Here is a 20025-nt window from a genome sequence, read left to right as displayed (position 1 = left end):
ACCATTTCCTGTAATAATCCATCTATTCAGTGAATACATTAAAGTCTTTTGCACAATCAAGTTCTATTTTCTTTCAATGTGGTCGACTTGGATCAGCACATTCTTGTAGAGGCCATTACATTCTTAAGGCTCATCATAAATGTGCTTCCTAGTTTCAGGTTCCAAAATGACAACTTCCCCATCTGAGTGTTAAAAAAATTAGTTATTCCGGGTATGGGATGTCAAACACACAGTTGATTTTGTTTCCATAGAGCAAACAGAATTGTGGCAGCAAAAAACACAACACAGTATTTTCACACTGATGTGGTAAATGAATCTGTTACTGTGACTTCAGTGTGAAGATTTCAGAGGTGAGAACTGTAAGATAAGAAAGTGTCAAATAGAACAACAGACTTCCTACTCCCATTTCTTTCACACAGACAGGATGTACTAGCATGAGAATTGTGTTATTAACCTGAACACTCTTTTATATGCATATTGCATAGCCCAAAAATATGTCTGTGTGTGTGACAGTGATACCTCTGCAGTGTGGTCCCTCATCCCAGCCGTCAGTACAGTCTGAAGCCCCATTGCACAGCTTGCTCATGTGGATGCAGAGCTCCGTTCCTCCACACTGGTACTCATTGGGAGGGCAACGTGATACAGTGCTGTGTGGACCTGAGGAAGACACATGCAATTATGGTTGACTGAAAAAGTAAGGACAGTAAAAAGTATAATAACTCTCTGTACAATGAAAAAATGTCTATTTTATTTCATGAAACCCTCAGGAACATCAACGATACAGATGAAACAAATATTTCATCTTTTAAATAAAAGTGGCAACTTTTCTGGTTCTGCTATTGTTTCCCATTAATTGATAATTTAGTTATCTATTCATTTTACCATGCTGTTTGATCTGGTCATAACTGTATGCAGTGCATCAATCTAATTAGAGACAACATATCTTTCCTGCAACATGGCCACATATATCGAGTCAACTGCAATAGGAAGACATTAGACATCCTGTAACATTGTGGGTGACATTATTGGTTCAAATCATAGACTGTATAAAAATAATGGATAGAGCCACAGGGACGTCACCCATTGGTTTGTGGACTCCCGTTTTGAAGCATCAAGTTTGGCATTTTGACTGTCTCCATCTTGGATTTTTGGAGCCAGAAGTGACCCAGGGTGACCATATTTGGACAAATTTAAACCAGTTATATAAAAATTCATCACTGTGCAGCTGTTATGAACATGGAAATTAACTATAGAGACCAAAACTGTTTTTTGTACCAGGCTGTAAATATGTTTATTTCTGCTGTACAGTTGGGCATTTCATCATGGGTCTCTATGGGGACTGAGTCACTTCTAGAGTCAGGTTCAAGTGTCTATTCGAGGAGCTGCAGTTTTCCGCACTTTCCATTGGCTTCATTTATTTAGCCCCGGAACTTGCCGCTTAGTTCAAGTCAAATAAATCTGAGCCAAATAAAGTCTCTCTCAGTTGCATTATTAAACTGTCATTTGATGTATTTTGAATGTGCAGTGCACTAGATTAAAGTTGTAAAGTATGTCAAAGTAAAAGATGCAAAACTGGGTCTGTGTATGCCTCTGTCAACTAAAGTCATTGAAGGTATACAATGCAGAATTTTCCTAAAAACAATGTATAGACTCATACAAACATAAACAGAAAACAGTAACTTACAATCCCTGTATGGTACACAGCTGAAATTGTTTTCTCTGCTTATGTTTGCAACAAGAACCATTCTCAGCAGGCAGAAACAAAAGTGCAATGTCATGCCAAAATGGATACCAAAATTGCACTGTACTTTTTTTTTTTTTTTCTTTTTTTAATACTTGTCTGCATTGGTCTTCATAGCTTAGCGCCACTAAAGGGTGTAAGCTTCTTGTGAAGATTGATGCACTGTTAATCTTGCAGTCAAGTATTTTATACCCATAATGCGTGGTTGTGACCATCACCCACCCTCCCTGGAGCCTTTATTGGAAAAACTTCCTAATATGAGTCAGAGAGGGCCGTGATACACCAAAGTGTGTCAGGGGGAAAGTAAGGAAACAAGCAAGGGGGAGGGAGTAGGTGCTTAAGTCCTGAGTTATATAGTGACAGTGCATGCGGAGAAGAAGGAGGAAAAACAAACAAATGAACAAACAAACGAAAGAAAGAAAAAAAACAGGGGAGAAACAGGCAGTGTAGCTGATGTATTGTAGCCTTGAGGTGGTTGTGCTTCATGCAGATTATCAAAAATAAACATATACATGTCTACTATACTGTACTGAAAAACAAAAACAAAAGAGAAGTCTATACTGAACACCAAAAATGTGAGAGTCTTGGTGGAGGGGGAAAGCCCGATTGCAGAGAAGAGTTGCCAGCACGTTGTGGTAGGTCTGAGGCAAAGTGGGCCCCTTTGGAGTGATCCCATCGGTTCTTTGCGATGCGTCAAGGAGCTGAAGTATTGAACATGCATGCGTGTATTTGAACCCTCCCAATGTGTTTATGAAAACCATCAACAGGGTCCAGGGCCAGCCCTGCAGGGGAAGGGGGGCGGTATGGCATCCCAAGAACGCAGGAGCGCCCAGACCCCAAGACCAGGGAGCCGCAGAGGCAGCAGGACACCACGCAGGCCCAAGGACCCAGGGCGGCAAAGGCCGGCACCCCTAGAGAGCCAGAGACACACCCCAGACAGGCGGGGCAGGAGGGCCCGCCCACCCACCGCCAGCGGACCGCCCCACCACCCCCAACCACCACCCGCCCCGACCACCCGCCCGCCCCACCCCACCCCCACCCACGGATGCACCCAGGGACCACCCCCAACCCAAGGAGCCAGGCGCGGGGGCCCGGCACCGCCCCCGGGGAGAGAACCAGCACCGCACTGGACGGGCCCGCACCAGGCGCCGGCCACCAGCAGACGCCGGACCGGACAGTAATGAGAGCCCACCCAGGCCCGGGCGGACGAGGGAGGCAAGGAGGCGGTGGTACTGCAAGGCATATGTCCCCGGCGCATCGGGAACCAGGGGACCGCGAAGGGCCACCCGCCCGAACCCCCCAGGATGGGCCCCCACCAACACACGAGAGAGCGGACCGCCACGAGCAGTCAATCCCCCATCGGGACCCCCTAGCAGAGGGCCCATAAACCACAAATTGCACTGTACTACCTTATCTGTGAACACAGCTCCAGCTGTGCCACTCCACACACTCCGTTACAAACTGGTTTGTTTGAAGCCATGACAGCACATATAGTACAACACCATGTATTTCCTAAAACTGATCCTACCCTGGTTTCAGAAACTTTGTCGCCAGTGGGCGACAAAGTTTCTGAACTGTGTGTGTCTGACAATATATTTGTTAGATTGGAGCAACACTGAAATATTTTTCTACCATCTTCCCCAGTGAGCACACATCAAGCTATCTGTTCCTTCATATCTGTGGATGGCACCACTGTGGTGGGTGTCATCACAAACCATTACACACCCAGATACAAGTCAGAAGTAACCTGCAGCAAACAATCTGGCTATGAATAAACTAAAAACAGATCCTCCAAAGATTCCTCATGCTCGCCTTATTGAAAATCAGTGGGCCAACTTATCATCTAGGGATGCTCAGTGTCGTACAGAATACTTCACGCCTCAAAATACCATTTATATCTGAGTTACTCGTGTGTGAAGAAAACTTTTTTTCCCGTATGCCTTCACGGTGAATGGAGAATCCAAAAAGTGAGAAAATTCTTGATGAATTGACACCATCATTTAACTACAGTGAAAAAAAGAACAAAAAAAAAAGACATCCATTCATCCAGACTCCATTGACCAAAACAGTATTTTTACTTTGCTGACCATGGGAGCGTCTGGTCTACCGCTGCCTCAGTTGATAGTTTGTTTGTGTTATTGTTTAACTTTGGTGAATCCAAAATAACCCTTTAAAACAACAAAGTTACACAATAACACAAACTAACTAATTAAACAAGGCAGTGGTAGACCAGAAGCTCCTGTGTTCAGCAAAGTAAAAATAATGTTTTTGCCAATGGAGCCTGTTTTTGAAGAGAGCAGAGGTTCTACTTTCTGTTAAGTTCCCTGTTTTGGAAGTACTAAGCATACCACTGGATAAATGAGAATTAGATTATAGCGCACAGGTTGTGGGAGGGACTGTAAATTAATTTTTTTGGTATTGTTGTCAAATGTGGACCCCTTTTATTTAAATTCATCAAGAATTTCCTCTGTTTGTGGATTCTTCATTTACCGGAGGCACACGACAAAAACAAACTTTTCTTCAACAATTGAACGGAACACAGGGCGAGTTTAGTGTTCCTAAAATCATGCTGACAACATAAGCAATTGTTAACACTTTCAAGTCATAATGAGACAATATACGTCAGGATCTGTGTGACTCAGCAGAGTGATTGATCAATCATGCTGAGCTTGCGCTTTGCAATAATTAATCAGAGCTCACTGCTGTAATGTCAGGAAAATCTGAAGATTTTGTAAATATTCACAAGTTGGGAAACTTGTACAACATCTGCAAGAATATTTTGGAAACTTCCTTAATAAACTGTCTCTGTAGGAACATCACAAAGGCAAATTCATTTCAATGTACCAGACAAAGTTCTGATGCTAAAATGATTTGTTCAAGAAAGCAGGCTATTTGTGTGCATCTGTTTGCCTTATTTCCTAACGCTAGCTGTTTTGTTCATTTACCTTGTTTCCCAACACTTCAGCCTTCCCCTTCTCATCCGTCATGGATTTACATTCATCTTTTCCTCTTGCCAACTTAGCAGACTAAACCACAAGGCAGACACTCAAAGTACCATTGTGGCAGCAAAAGATAGCCACTAGAGAAAACTAGCAGGAATTACAAACACACCATTATCCTAGTTGGAACTGGCCAAATGACTACGTTCCCTACATCTACAGCGTACACACATCCATTTCAGAGGCACAACACCAACAATAAGCACACCAATGTAGTGGCATGCAGGCCTGGTATAGTAGTATCTGCTGTGATAGGATTTTAGAATCCCTGGGAAAGAAAACATCTTGAGTTGGTCCAAAACTGCTCCCCCTAAGACACTAAATGTATACGGCTTTTACTCGATAGAGGAGTGAATGTACTGCTAAAGTCACTGGACAATCTGTGAGGGCCTTTCCACTTAATGGTCTTATTACTGAACTCTTTTTCTTGGATGAGGTTCCCTGCCTTGTGACTCTGACCAGTCTTGCATCCACAAATGACTAATGACTCAGCACAACTTCTGTCCTAAAGTTAAACTGCTGTCATCACTTTCCAAGTCGATGGGCTGTGAGATGACTGACAAACTATGTACCCATCAATCATTACAACAAACGCATACAGCTACTCCGGTCCAATAAACTGCTTATCGTCCGTCTAAAGCTCACTTATTAAATATTGTATCTTGTGCCTTTATTTCATATACAAAGCTAAATGTATAAATTATAGTTTCTGTTTTCACTGGGAATTATGTTATCAAATAATTTCTTGGCAACCAGTTGCCTGGCAACCTAGCAATGAGAGCAAGACTTGAGGAAGTCCCTGCACTGATGGTTTAAATGGCCAGTGGATTAAAGACATAGTATGCAGGGTTTTCCTAAAAGCAGCTGTTCTCATGCACTGTTTGTACATATACCTACGAAAGAAATGCACTGCTATTCATATATAATCCTGTAATCATGAGCCAGGAATTTGTGTATAACCCATGTAATCTGGAAGGCTGTGATCAGGTGACCAATGCACTGTCAGGGTAAACAAAAGTAAAGTAAAGTAGTATAAAGAACAAAAGTCAGGGTTAGGGTTAGGGTAGACAGGCTGGGGTGGTGGATGGATCAAACAAACACAGGACTTTTTCCCAGGAGAAGTTATTTTAAAAGAATGCTTCACCCAACAAATGACCATTTGTGTATCAATTACTCATCCTGGGTCACCTTGAATTTGTGAAGAAAACTTTATATTTCTCACATACCTCCGCTGGACAAAGAATCCAACAACAACAAACATTGTTTATTAATTGAGCTAAATGCGGACCACATTTAACAACACCAAAACCTTACCTAAACATCTGTATTCAGCTACATGCTAGGTTCTTCCAAAACATGATGCATTGCCTTGCCTACAGCCCTTTCTGACCACGACTAAAGGTGAAAAGTTTCACTCTTAGTCCCAGTCAGAAAGAGCTGAAGGCAAAGCAATGCAACCTGTTTTGGATGCACTGAGCATGAGACTAGATACCTAAAACTTCGATTATACTAGATGAGTTCTGTGAGAGTTTCTAAACAGATGTTTTTATATAGTTTTGCTAGTGTTAAACCTGGTTTACATCAGTGAATCAACAAAGTTTGCCATTTTTGGATTCTTCGTTCATCAAATGCATGCCAGAAAAAGTTTTTTTCCCCACAAATTTAAGGTGCTATTGCATGATTATTTGATACATGAACGGTCATTTTGTGGGATGTAATCACCATGTTTCTTTTCCTAAACCTTACCTTACCTACATATAACTATACTTTCCTAAACGTAACCTATGTAACTTTACATTAAGGAAGTAATGTAATGATGCCATTTGTGCGGTGCTAATTCATTAGATATTATACAAACCGGTGTATGGAGATACATTGCTGTATGTGGCGGTGTATCTATCTGCAGAGACCCTGCCCTCTGCCTGTATTTTCTTATTTTCTTCTTATTTGGCTGTGTACAGGGCATTTCTGGGTGTGTAACCCCCAGCCAAAACTAGTGTGCAGGTGAAGTCAGGATTTTATAAAAACCAGGTGGCACCCATCCAAGAGGAAGCTACGAAAATTTCAGACATAGCAGCAGGAAAATGCAAATATAGTGAGGGGAAACGCCAAGTAGACAAAGCTCATTCCAAAACAAGTGTGAATCTGGGGTTGGTTTTCAATTGAACTGTCGCTGGCAAGCACTGAAGGAGAGAATGGGTATTAAAAACGACACAGAGTTGGCCTGTTTTCTGTTGGGCAGGTAGGTGCGGGTGGTTAGCTCAGTGAGCTTGCTAAACTATCCACTTTTCCATTACAACAAACGTAGCATTCCTACAATAGTAACTTGCAGTGAACCGATTGTAGGTAGGAGGGCCCAAGTTTTAAAGTTGTGTGTTGCGTGTGACAATTCCTGCATAGTAAACCTTTAAACATGATACGTACAACATATTCCTTAGTGAGTTTTAGAGGTGACAGTAGAACTTTGGAGAGAACCAGTCTGGCTGTTTCCCCCTGCTTTCAGTCTTTATGTTGCTATGCTAAGCTAATGAGCTGCAAGCTCTAGTTTCCTCTTTAGCAAACAAAAATAAAGTGGTGTTGATCTTTTCATTTAACTCTCAGCAAGAAAGTGAAAATTTCTTTCTTCTTATTACTGAAAAGTAGATAAAACTGCAAGCAAAATGCATGAACTTCTTCCTTCCTTCCTTTGATACATCAAATTTATATGAAACCAATCACTCCTATACAGGGCTCATGTTTCACAACCCATGTGGAAAGTCAAACTGTTCCTCCTCCTTACTCTCTCTCTCTCTCCCCGTCTTTATCTCCTCCCATCATTTTTCCTCCAACATCTGTTGACCCATTTACAGTAAGTGTATAAGAGGGAGGGCAGTGTGTGGAAAACGAACACAGTTGAGAAACAAAGAGAAAGGAAGAGAAAGTGAGAGAGCAGACAGAGAGTGGAACACCTCATCCACAGGAAGTGGACAGAGCCCCACAAGGCTTCATTCTTGAGCGAGCTGGCAGCGGTCGGCGGGGCCGCGGTGGAAAAGGCATCGCTAATTTGAATTAAACAGGGTCTTTTATTCAACATTCCTCTACTGTGAGCGAGCCAGGTTAAGCAGGCCCAAACCTTTTTTTTTCTTTGAGAAGTTTCTATTTGCTCTGTTTCTCTACACAGCTCGTTGAATAGTTCAGTGAAAGATCTACACAGCCTGGCTGGTACAGCTTCAACTATTCTGTTCTGTAGCTCAATTAGGGCACCCAAGGAAAAGGAAAATCATCCTGGTGTTCCCATCATCGACCCATACAGGCTTTCCTTGTGACAGAGCCCGTGGGTGAAAACTGAGGCTGGAGATTTGACTGTTCTTTTCCTATGGAGAACGACAGATCGTTCCAAGGCTTCACTTCTCTCCTACAGACGTCATAGAGATGTAAGCAGATACCAGGACACATTTCACTTCTTCCATTAGTCTGACGCAACAAATTTGTCTGAGGATGTACAAACACACGCCAACAGCTTCAGCCTTTATCAAAATTGCAGTGCAATACCTATAAAGAAACAATATTAAAGGGTCACTTCTGTATTTTTCAAGCTTGACCCCATTTCCCCATGTTTTTGTGTGCAAGTTAATAATGGAGACAACAATTTCTGAAATTGGGCCAGTATTGAAAGAGCACTGCATTCCTGCGAGCAATTGCGCACCGTCAATTTACTACCATTAAAAGTGTTTGTTATTGCTACGGACAGTCTGGCAACATGAGAATTCCCTCAGAGAAATGAAATGTTTTCCTGTGTCTTTCGCTACTCTGTTTATTATTGTGACCAAGTCTCCTTCAAGGAGAAGTGCCACTCTGAAATCTCACAAGAGGTGGCTAACTCTTAATAACAGAAATGTTAGTGAGAGATGGACAGAGTAGTGCCAAGAAGATTGTGTTGTGCTGGAGTTCAGATAGTATAGCTTAGTGTTATCTAGTCTCTATATACAGACTTTACATACAGTGAATGTAGAGTCTGTAGGCAAACCTCGGAGATCTTGCCTCTGGAAGAAGAGCGGAAGAGCCCTGGTTTCCGGTTGTAGGCTGTTTGTAGTCCATGTGATATTGATCAATCACGTTTGAGCCGGCTGCAGTTGTTGCCAGGTTAAACGGTCCGCGCGGTGTACTAACGAGGCGGAACATAATTGGCATCACTGCAAACTCTGAATCCATCGCAATGGTTCAGCATATTTACTTACATATAAACGGAAGTCGGAAACGGAAATTCGCCTCCTCCACCCAAATCAAACCGGAATGCCAAAAAATCGGGGGTCTGCCCCCAGAGGCTGTATTGCCGTCTGCCGGAAGTCAGATGCCAAATACAGCCAATGGGTTCCGAGAATAAGTGTCATCTTTGATTTGTAATGTCATGACTGAATATTTAGTTGATTACGAAAATGCAGAAGCATGAGCCAGACTTTGATGACAAAAACAGACTGTATCAGTGACAGGTAAGAAAAAGCGTTTCATTTCACCAATGAGTTCTCTCCATAATGTTGTCAGACACTTAAAATTAAAATTTTAACCTGTCAGTAGAAAAAACAACCACTTTTAGTGGACGTAAATTGATGCCACTACAGCTGCAGCTGTCCCTCCCAATACTGGACTAGTTTCAAAAACTGCTGTCTCCATTAGTCACTTAGACCAGTGGTTCCCAACCTGGAGTTCCTGAACCCCATTAGGGGTCACCAAAGCTTCACGGAGGCCTTCTAAAACTTAGGGGATGTAAGACAACTTAAAAAAATATACAGTAAGCCTATATCTCAATATTTTATTCCTTTCTGTGAAGGAAACTGAATAAAGTTCATATTATTATTCAAGATATAAACTTAAAAAGAATGTCACAGGGCACGATGAAGACCTGAACACAAGCTATATTCACAGAGCCTTCACTGTCTCCTGACAGCCTCCTACTGCAGTTTTAACGACCAAAGAGCTCACAGAACAATGGCTAAGTGTCAGGGAGAAGAAAACACTGAATCTGCCAAAAAAAGAAGTCTATTAAGTCTGTATAATTGTTCAATTTAAAAAAAATGCATAAAATAGACAAAGAATGGTATAAAAAGTTCTTAAAAATATCAAGAACTCATCTCTGACGCAACATTCGTGGGAAATAATCTGCTCAAAATTCATTCTGCAGCCACTGTGTTCAGTATCTGACTTAACTGCACTGATTTATCAGGTGTTCTGTGCTATTATTGTTATACATTGAATATAATATGAAATATCCATAAAATATGTCACTTAGTCGGGGGTCATCATTTAACTCAATGATAGAAAATGGGTCCCTATGGGATAAAGGTTGGAAACCACTGACTTAGACACTAACACATTGACAGATAGGGTCCAGGTTCTAAAAAATACTGCAGTTCCCCTTTAACACCTGATGGATACTTTTCTGCAAGTCACCATTAGAGCCAAACAAAGCCTTGTTTCTCTAAACATCTATCAAAACAACCTTGCGGCACGCTGGATTTCAGACACCTTGCACGAGTGGAGTTTTTAAGCCGCTACACATAAGGGGTGGATCACATGCACTTTTCCAGTATGAGGGAGTGAGGGCAGAGGGGGTGACGAAAGAAGTGTGTGTGTGGGGGGGGGCAAGAGAACTAAGGCCATTGTTTGGATCACACAAATCGGCTGTGGCTCCCTACAAAGCAGGCTGAGCCGCGGTGTTGTAAGAAGCGTCACGTGCGAAGCCTGATCTGAACTGTGGCATGGCCACCTGGAGGGAGAGCTGGGGTGATGGTGAAGACCACGGGGACAATGTGCTGAGAGGGGAGCTGGCACTTTTTAGTTATGTGCTGTTTTCAGATTGATATTTTAGGACACATATTCCCTACTGCGACCTTTTATACTTTTATAACTGTTGAATTTTTTCTCTTTCACAAGTAAAGTTTTTGCAGAATTATTGATCTTGATCTGTGTTCCCTCTGCAGTGGTAGCAAAGAGGCCCAGCTGACTGAGAGGGATTCTGGATCCAGGTCCAGATCAGGCTGTCCCCAAGCCCAAAGCTTGTTAGGCTGTGGGGATTTTCCATTCACTACTTCATGCTTCAGCTCCATATGCTCGTCAACACAATGCTTATTCACCCAATAACAAACACACAAACAATAACAAGACGCTGCCAGTGCTAAAACATAAAAGGGACTTTATGTGGGCCAGAATGAGGCCAACTGGGGAGAGCAACGATGCTACCCACTGCCTTGAGTTGCTTCTAAATACTGCAGATGCTTCAGCATATGAGACAATGGCAGAAACACATATCCCGCTAACAAGCAAGATTAATTAAAAAATAATCCTGCTACTTTTCACAGACATCAACCATCCAGATACAGCTGAATAATTTAACATGTTGATCCATAAATATACCTCATGAATAAATAGTGCTGCACCAGTTTACTGCCAGCAGCTCTTAATGACATACTAATACTGGGTTTCTCTGACCACTGATGACCATGTCCTCACAAACCGGCTGGCCCTCCCTGCGATGCTCTTGGCCCACTTGACACATTCTTGGCCGCAGCAGCCGAAATCTTGACCAAGCAGCCCCGAGGCGCCCCTTGACCTCCCTCCTTCGTCTGCCCTGCCAAAGAAACGAAAAACTCCAAACAACTAGGACACAGCACCGAAAACAAGACGCGACACCAGAGCTCGAGTCAGGGTAACAGAGAGGACATGGTGGCTGCCATGGGAGTGTGTTATTCTGATGTTGCTACTCAACGCAGTCTTGTCAAAAAGATCACGGGCAGCAAAAGAGCAGGCATGGCAACAGCTAGCCGCAGAGCCCTGAGGGCAACAATACCCCTGTTTATTTCTGACAGCTATCCTATAAACACTTCACTCCGCAGGTGGAAAACAACACATTAACCTGCCACTCCAACCGCACCTGTGGGTGCCTCACTAATACTAGAGTATGTTTATTTTCAGCTCCCTTTGTCCAGGCAATCACGTCTCCGTTTAACAATGTTTTTGGACAAATTGACAGCGTAAATGCAGTTTATTCTAACCACCTCTGGCTTTCACCCTGGTGGCAGACTGCGTGCCCTCTCTGCACTCTGCACTTGCTGCTTGGATCTTTGCTCTCCCCGCTCACCCCCTTTTCCTTCCAAGATATCAACACCACATTTTTATTCCTTCCTGGGGGGCTTCTGGGGTGGCTGGCAGGGCGACAAGCAAAGCAGGAAGGCTAAATCCAGCTCTCGAAAGCACAACAAACTGAGCCTTCTCCAAACACAGCGGCACCACTGCTCCTCAGGGTACAGAGACCACTAAGCAAACAGTTCTATCAGCAGAGTAAATTGCAAAATTCATACAGGACAACACCACCAGATACCCCGACCAAATAAATAGCTTGGGACTATATCGGTTATGAAAGAGGAAAAGTAAGCAAATACACACAAAGGAAATCAGTGGTGGAATTGCAAGAGGTTATGTCATTCATTCACGCACAACTATTTCCTTAACCTTAAGCATAAAAGAGCAGATAATAAAAGTTCACACACAGACACTCTCCTTTTTGTCTCCCTTTCTTCTATATTCTCTCACAAACACACACAGATGAAAGAAGAAAAATAGATCTGTTGCCCTCGGCATAAGGTCCTTTACTATATTTCTCAGATTGAAAAGGCTCATTATTTGATTCATTCACCTCCTATTTCCTCACAGTGGACCCGAGGATTAACTTAAAACTATTAGCATTGTGCAAGTTTTTCTTGTAAAGAGCAGAGAGGGGGCCATACTGCTGCCCCACGACGACTAAATATCTGAAAGGCATTTAGTCTGTTTTGGCTTAGAGTTCTTACCCAGAAAGCAAGAGACTAACTTTAATCATTGCAAATTAAGCGCCGAGCCCCTCTCCAGACAGTCATTTTCATTTGTTGCGCAGAGAATTAGAAAACTAATTCAAAGGACAGACGACTAATTATCGCGCTGAAAAACAGCTATGCAAATGACAGGAAAGGCCCAAGGGGACTTCGGAGAGAAGGATGAGAGTAATCGTCACTGTACGAGCCAAGAAACCAGAGGAGACCGACGTTAAACAACCACCGCGGAAGGCAAGCTGTGTGTTCAATAATGCAATCTCGCATACAGGATGTAGTCGTTTATTACCACTGCTAATCAGACACAAGGTAGTTTGCCATGCAGAGTGAAAGACCAGCCGAAAGGCATCGCCAGGTGTTCAGCATCTGGGTGTCTACACCTTCATGACGCAGGGTGGGAGGCTTTAATTATCATATTATTATTGATCATGTCCCTGATTCTCCTGCATCATAAGCCCCGCTCTATCTCTCTCCATGTCCCAGGCTTGCCCCCCCCCTCTCCAAAGGGTGCCTCTGTCCTGGCCCACCCCCTTCTGCAGAGAGCCCTGCTGAGATTACATAATGGTCTTTTTAAAATTTAAACCCCTGGCACGCTTTTCTTGGCTGAACACAGGCCGGCCGGATTCGCTTGTCCTGTTTCAAGGGGCCAGCTTTGCCCTCTCTACTGCCCCGGCCTCATGTCCTCATCTAAAAATGGCCAACTGGTGGCCTGTGGATCACATCCGGCTCACCACACCCTTAAATAGAGCATGTATATTATTTCTGCATGAAGCTTCTCTATATGTCTTTACTGTTACTGCTGCACAAGCTCCGTCTGTATTAACTCTTTTTGAGACCCCTATGAATCTTCGACATGAATAAGTTTGGTGTTGCTGAAAATATGTGTTCAAATAAATAACTATTTTTAATTTACTTCTTTGCTTGTCGGATGAAGTCATAAGAAGGGCTGCCAAATCTCACAGACTGACTGCAAGGCTCATGCAATCGACACTTTTCACACGCTCTTATGTCTGTATCTCTTTGCAATGAAAAAAAACCCCAGCAAATTTATAGGCCTGACTGATAAGGCCGTGTCGCGAAAAGACGATACTGACAGCAGCACAGCGCAACAGCAGCACCATAAAACACTGTGGTCAAGTGAGCTGTCCTATGGAAAAAAAAACAAGGAAGACTCGCATTTCAGTAATATTTTCTCACATTTTATATTCCAAATAAAAACGTCACCAAGAAGTCCTAATTTGATAAAACGGTTTCTATAAAAGGTTTGCAGAGAAGCGCAATGGACTCCTGCTGCAAAGTCTCTCTTACTGTGACCATCAGTAGTTACACAGTGTATCACTGTGCAGGGCAAGTCGGCTTAGGTGATGCTGTAACATAATGAAAATGACCCCATTTTCAAACTTCATAAATCAAATACATAAACCTTTTTTTCAGAGGTTTGCTAAAACTTTCAATATAATCTAATGACCCTGACTGTGACCATATAAAATCTAAAGTCATTTTATTGTACAGGTTTGTTTTGTATTTTGAAAATTAAATGGTGAAATCTCAAAGCACTGTAGCGCATAGAAAATCCTTGCTTTCAGAGGTTTGCTGAAATTTTCAGTACAGTCCTATTCAGGGTGACCCTGACTCTGACCATGAAAAATCTGAAGTCATTTTACTATCTCACGCCAGACTACATTTAAATGTTGGCAGCCCTAGTCATAAGTGAGTAGAAATATGTATTGTACCATGTAATTTGAAACTGATGGAGTTCTCCTCAACTCTATGGATCATTTTAGCATCTTTCAGGTCATTGTTTGGGATTCACAGCTTACAACTTTATCCTTTTGTTTCAGTCTAACTGCTCTCATCAGCATTGTTTCCAGGTGCAGCAGGCAGCCATTTTTTTAAGAGAACTTTGCTAACTAGCTCATGGTGGAAAATTAAACAGAGAGTTAAAATTAGTGTTAAATTGGCCAGAAACCTGGTCTCACACTCAACTCGTCAAATACCAATGCTTGGTCAGAGGCCCTCAGCATCAGATAGTGACGCACTGAGGAACCCTTTACTGGCGCTTTGAGGCACACCAGGAGGCAGCACGTTTTGATGTTCCTAACAACTTACATTGTATAAAAGAAAAAGTCTGCATAGGGTAGGAGAGAGGGAGGATGGGCGGGTCAAACAAACTCTGGACCTCTACCCAGGATGGTCTGCTGTTCATTTCCCATGCCAAACCAAACCATGTTTTTTTTCTAAACCCAACCACGTGCTTTTATTACCTACACCGAAGGAAGTAAAACTAAACTTTTTTACTAACGTTTCAAGTGTATTTTAAGCCCAGTTTAGACCAAAGATTCGTGACGAGATGAGTTGAAAAAGGCAGCTACTTAAAATACATTCTAAAAACCTGCCAGTTCATACCAATGCAACTAGATGAGACAGTGTATCATCTCTATGCAACAACTCTCTGTACTTCCATTTTGATTTCCAGCTTTTTTGGCTTATTTTATGGCTGAATATAGTTTGTAGCTTCTTAAAACATGAATAAAGATAGTGATAGAGAGATACTGACTATAGTTGCATTTGTAGTAGTGATGAAATGGCAAAAAACATAAAATGAGCATCAGATGGACTGTATTCAGAATAAATACGCCACAGTATTATAAGTAAGTAGCGCCAATTTATCAGTCAACAAGAAAGTGTGTGTGTGAGGGGGCATAAGCACATACAGCAAGCTGCAGCAGTGATCCACCATTCGACACTGGCACACGTGAGGATGGAAACAGAGGTCTCTGCGAGAACGGAGCACCTGACGCTGCAAGCAAACACGCCATCTTTGGCCATTTTGGTTTGACCAGTGGACCTCACTATAAGCTGAGTGGCTGTTGAAACAGGTGATGTGCTTTACATTCTAAAACCAGCTGCCAGTGATTTGACCAGCGGAGTTACAGGTGACACCATAAGCCGATTTGAGTTGAGCTCAGACAGCCAGTTCTGTTTCTCTACAGCATTCTCAAACAGTTTTGTCTTGTTGCAAACCATTGGTCTGAACTGTGTGTATTTAACAAGCAGAAACTGCATTTCCTGTGAAAATGGAATTTTATTTTAAAAGGACACAATGCATGCCACAAGTGTATATTGACACGCCACTTGGTACGTCTTATACCACTGCTATAAGATGCCTCGGTGTGTTGGTATCTGACGCCGAGGGCTACTGACCAAGTGTCAGTATTGACGAGTTGGGAGTGAGACATGACACCGAATCAGTGTTAATGTTGCTCTGTGTCTTCTGGATGTGTAAGTACCAACAACTGTTTGGTAAAAAGGTAGCAGCACCAACTCCATAAAGTGTTAATATATCAGTATTAAAGTTCAGCTTGGTGCCTCCAAATGTAAAAAAAAAAAAAAAAATCAATTAATGCAGATACTCTGGCCAAATTTCCTGGTTTCAGTACATTAAATATTGATTACTCTGCAGCACGGAGTGAAGTTCTACGGTACAACTACTTCAAGTCTTGGGTATTGGGTCGTGGGGATGTTGTTGCTTCTCTCTGACTCAATAAAAGTAGAACGTAACACATAACTCACTATGATAGTGTCATACTTTGCAGACAATTTCGTGCAAAAACCATTCACTGCCAAATTACCACACTCCATGTAATTACAGGCACATTACCTTACGAAGCATGAGCTGATTTAAGAGTCGTACACACTCATGGTGACAATCCTTCTCCTCTGTTGGTGTGTGATGTAATGCCTGCATGAATATTTGTGTGCGTGTGTGTGTGCTGGTGGTGGCTATTGGGGAACGCCATTTGAAGAATACAGTGTGAAGCATCTTTGAACTTTTTTTTAAGAGAGATTAAATGTTTGCTTTATTGTCTGTATGAGAGAAATACGTTGAGTGTATGTGTGTAGAGAAGAGGCAGACTGTGTGCACATGCTCTCACACCTGCAGCAGGTTCTTGTAGGGACAGGGTGCTGCAAGGCAACAGACTCTTTCATGTTGAGCAAAGGTTGTTTTCCTTAACATGCTGATGGTTATCTGGACTGGGTGGTGGCTGCTTTAAGGAGACAGTAGCAGGATCAGACGGATCTCTTCCTCTTCCATATCTGAACAGTGTAACTACTGGCTTTGGGTCAGCTGTTGAGTAAATCACACCGTTGATCAAAAATACACTAAACAGATAAATAAACCCCTTTGTCTCATTACAACTGCTGCAGGTCTGACTTCTGAGCAAGTAGTGCAAAGATTTAATCTCTTTTTTAAGGCAGTCTTTCATTTCTTTTGATAGGAGCCAGTGAGACGCACATTACATCATGAAAGATTATGTTTTCCACTCTGAAAGTGGCTGTTACAAAAGTGCTTCATCTCCTAAAGAGATAATTGCAGCCTAGGTGGGAACTGTCTTTAGAACTGTCCTTATTACAGGCCAGGGGCAGGGGACGTCATTTCAGCGTCACACACTTCCTGTGCTTCCAGGGCACGTTCACTGCACATGGGAATATTTCAGGACCCCAATAAAGGCTACACCCTGGGGAGATGGCAGCTCTACGAGAGCCCCCGCCCTACCTGTTGGCTATCCAGATGAATAATCTTCACATTTATCTTCACTGCGTGGCTTTCAATTGTTCATTGATTGGGAATGCAGATCAAAGCTCTATATAAAAGGTCATATGCCCAGACAACCATTTTGTTTTTGTTTTACTCTTTCAGTATCCCTCTATACCAGTCTGACCCAGCACCCCGGGGTACAAAGAACAGCATTGTGGGGGTTACACAGCAGGGCAAAGCAGCTGCACTGGACAGTGGCTGACTTCACTGGCAATAGCCAACACACTAACAAAGGCCACTGTGAAGCCCCATCCACATCAGTGAATAAATAAACCTCTCTCATGCATCTTTTTAACCAGAAGCATCTGCAAAAGCACCTTCACAAAGGGCACATTTATCACAACAATAAAACTACAAATGCCTCCCAGGGCACGGGTGGTGTACATACAGTTTGGGATACAAGCTCATAAAGCGTATGATAACATGGCATTTCAATCAATTTTCATTTTTAATCCTTGTGACATCTCCTCCAGCTCACATAAACAGATTAGCGTTTTTTTTTTCTCCCCTCCGTGTACTATATCGGCTCATTACAGAGAAGCATCAGGGCCAGGCATGACGGAAAAAATGAAAGGTGAATAAAGTTGAAATGATGAGAATGAAGTTGAACTTTTGGTATTAGTGTCAGACATAAGAAAAGATTAGAAAAAGAAGGCATAAGACTTTTTTTGCATTTCAACAATAAAGTTAAAGAGTGGGCGGCACGGTGGTGTGGTGGTTAGCACTGTCGCCTCACAGCAAGAGGGTTGCTGGTTCGATCCCGGGCGTGGGAGCCCTTCTGTGCGGAGTTTGCATGTTCTCCCCGTGTCAGCGTGGGTTCTCTCCGGGCACTCCGGCTTCCTCCCACAGTCCAAAGACATGCAGATTGGGGACTAGGTTAATTGATAACTCTAAATTGTCCGTAGGTGTGAATGTGAGCGTGAATGGTTGTCTGTCTCTATGTGTCAGCCCTGTGATAGTCTGGCGACCTGTCCAGGGTGTACCCTGCCTCTCGCCCGATGTAGCTGGGATAGGCTCCAGCCCCCCGCGACCCTCAAGAGGATGAAGCGGTTAGAAGATGAATGAATGAATGAAGTTAAAGAGTGATGAGAATAAAGTTGAAAAATTGAGAATAAAGTCAAAATTTCAGAGTTAGTACCAGGCATAGGAAAAATATATATGTGTTTATTTATTTATTTTTTTGCGAGAATTAAGTTGAAATGTCGAGAATAAAGTTAAAATGCGAAGAATTAAGTCATAAAATTGTTCCTGTAATAAAACAAAACCTCTCTGTATTGCACACAGAGGTAACCATGGATACCCTTGCATCTGTCCATTACCAGCTTTTTCAGTTTCCACAAATGTGGCCACCTCTTTCAATTTTGTGTGATAGCTCCTTCTGAAGAGAAGCAATTTTTTGGCACAATCCCTTTTTTTTTAAACATTATTTTTTTTGGCTTTCTGCCATCTTTAGATGGGACAGTCTAAGTGTGACGGGGGGAGAGAGGGGGTGCCGTGCAGTAAAGGGCCACAGGCTGGAACTGAGCCTGCCGCCGCTGTGGCAAGGACATTGCCTTCATATATGGGACGCCTGCTCTACCTACTAAGCCACCGGGCGCCCCATTTTTGGCACAATCTCTTAATAGAAAAATAATTTCTCATAAATCCAACTTTAATCTCAAAATGTCAACTTTATTATTGACTTTTAGACTTTATTGTTAACATTTTGACATACTTCTCAAAATGCAAAAAAAGAAAACATCTTTCTCCTAATTTTTTCTTAGACCTGGTGCTAATATTGAAGGTTATTCTTCTCAATATTTCAACTTTATTTTCGAAATGCAAACAAAAAAACTTCCTCCTTTCATTTTTTCCCTTTTGCCTGGCCCCAATATTCTACCCTAATAATCCCAATTTAACTGGATTGACATTTATTCAGTACGTCACAGCTTTGACTCCCAACATCTGCTCTTCATCAAACATCATGTAGTTTAATCTCTCTGTTTTCCTGACAACATTTTGTTTTGTGTTTTGATAATCTGACAGTAGAAGGCCTCAGGAAACGCAGGGAGAGAGGGGGAAGATGTGACGAAGGTCTGAACTGAAAGATGGATGTGATTACACAGAAGACAGAAATCTTTAAAACTGGGTCACAAATATATATACTTTAAGTCTGTAAAAAATGTGACTCAAACAAGAGCAAATGCAAGTGCATTTCTGGGCCTCTTTCAACTGCAGATTTGCTGCACGAGCATCTATTCACAGCAGTAGGATGGTGTATGTGGGACTGGCTCAAATAAACTACAGCACCCGTGCTCCTCGTAATGAAGAAATATGTCACCAAGTGCAACTGTGTGGCTCACTGATGTATTGTTAAAAGATTTTGAACAAAAATAGAGGCTCAGAGGAATAAATTATATCAAGCTTTGGCAACTGAGGCAATACTTGGTAATAGGATGTGTTTGTTGATGGTTTTGGTCTGTTCATGACGTTTGTTGACAAAAAGAAAACACCACACTTATCCTTTAATTTCAGTTTAACTAAAATAAAACCACAATTCAGCAGAGAGCACCCTGACAGACTGTTGGACCTTCTGTTCTGACTTCTGCTCTTGACATGTTTACTCCAACCTTTAAAACAGCTACACTCTAAGAAAGCTAAGATGAAGATTGGTATTTCTTTTGTCTCTCTGACTCACTCCTTTTCCACCCTGACACTGAGAGGAGGCAGGTCCCTCTGCAGCTTAGGTCCTATAACTGTTGTTTGTGAGAGAGTTTGGCATAAGGTTGACAGAGAAGAGAGAGACAGAGGATGGAGTCACTGTTGTTTCTGTCCCAGATAGAGACACGGAAGGAGGCTGGCCCA

At 42.4% G+C, this 20025-nt stretch overlaps 1 protein-coding gene across 1 annotated transcript in view; it reads right to left on the bottom strand.

Annotated features, from left to right (window-relative positions):
• lrp1aa (low density lipoprotein receptor-related protein 1Aa) overlaps positions 1 to 20025 on the bottom strand; it is a 120690-nt gene that overhangs the window by 79898 nt on the left and 20767 nt on the right. Inside the window, exon 3 of the mRNA XM_049581894.1 lies at positions 520 to 657. Within this exon, the coding sequence (XP_049437851.1) occupies positions 520 to 657 (138 nt within the window). The remainder of the gene's footprint in view (positions 1 to 519; positions 658 to 20025) is intronic.

Source organism: Epinephelus fuscoguttatus, linkage group LG1 (assembly GCF_011397635.1).
Source record: "Epinephelus fuscoguttatus linkage group LG1, E.fuscoguttatus.final_Chr_v1".
Taxonomy (NCBI): domain Eukaryota; kingdom Metazoa; phylum Chordata; class Actinopteri; order Perciformes; family Serranidae; genus Epinephelus; species Epinephelus fuscoguttatus.
The sequence above is the reverse complement of the archived record's forward strand: the minus strand, read 5'-3'. Positions and strand labels throughout refer to the sequence as shown.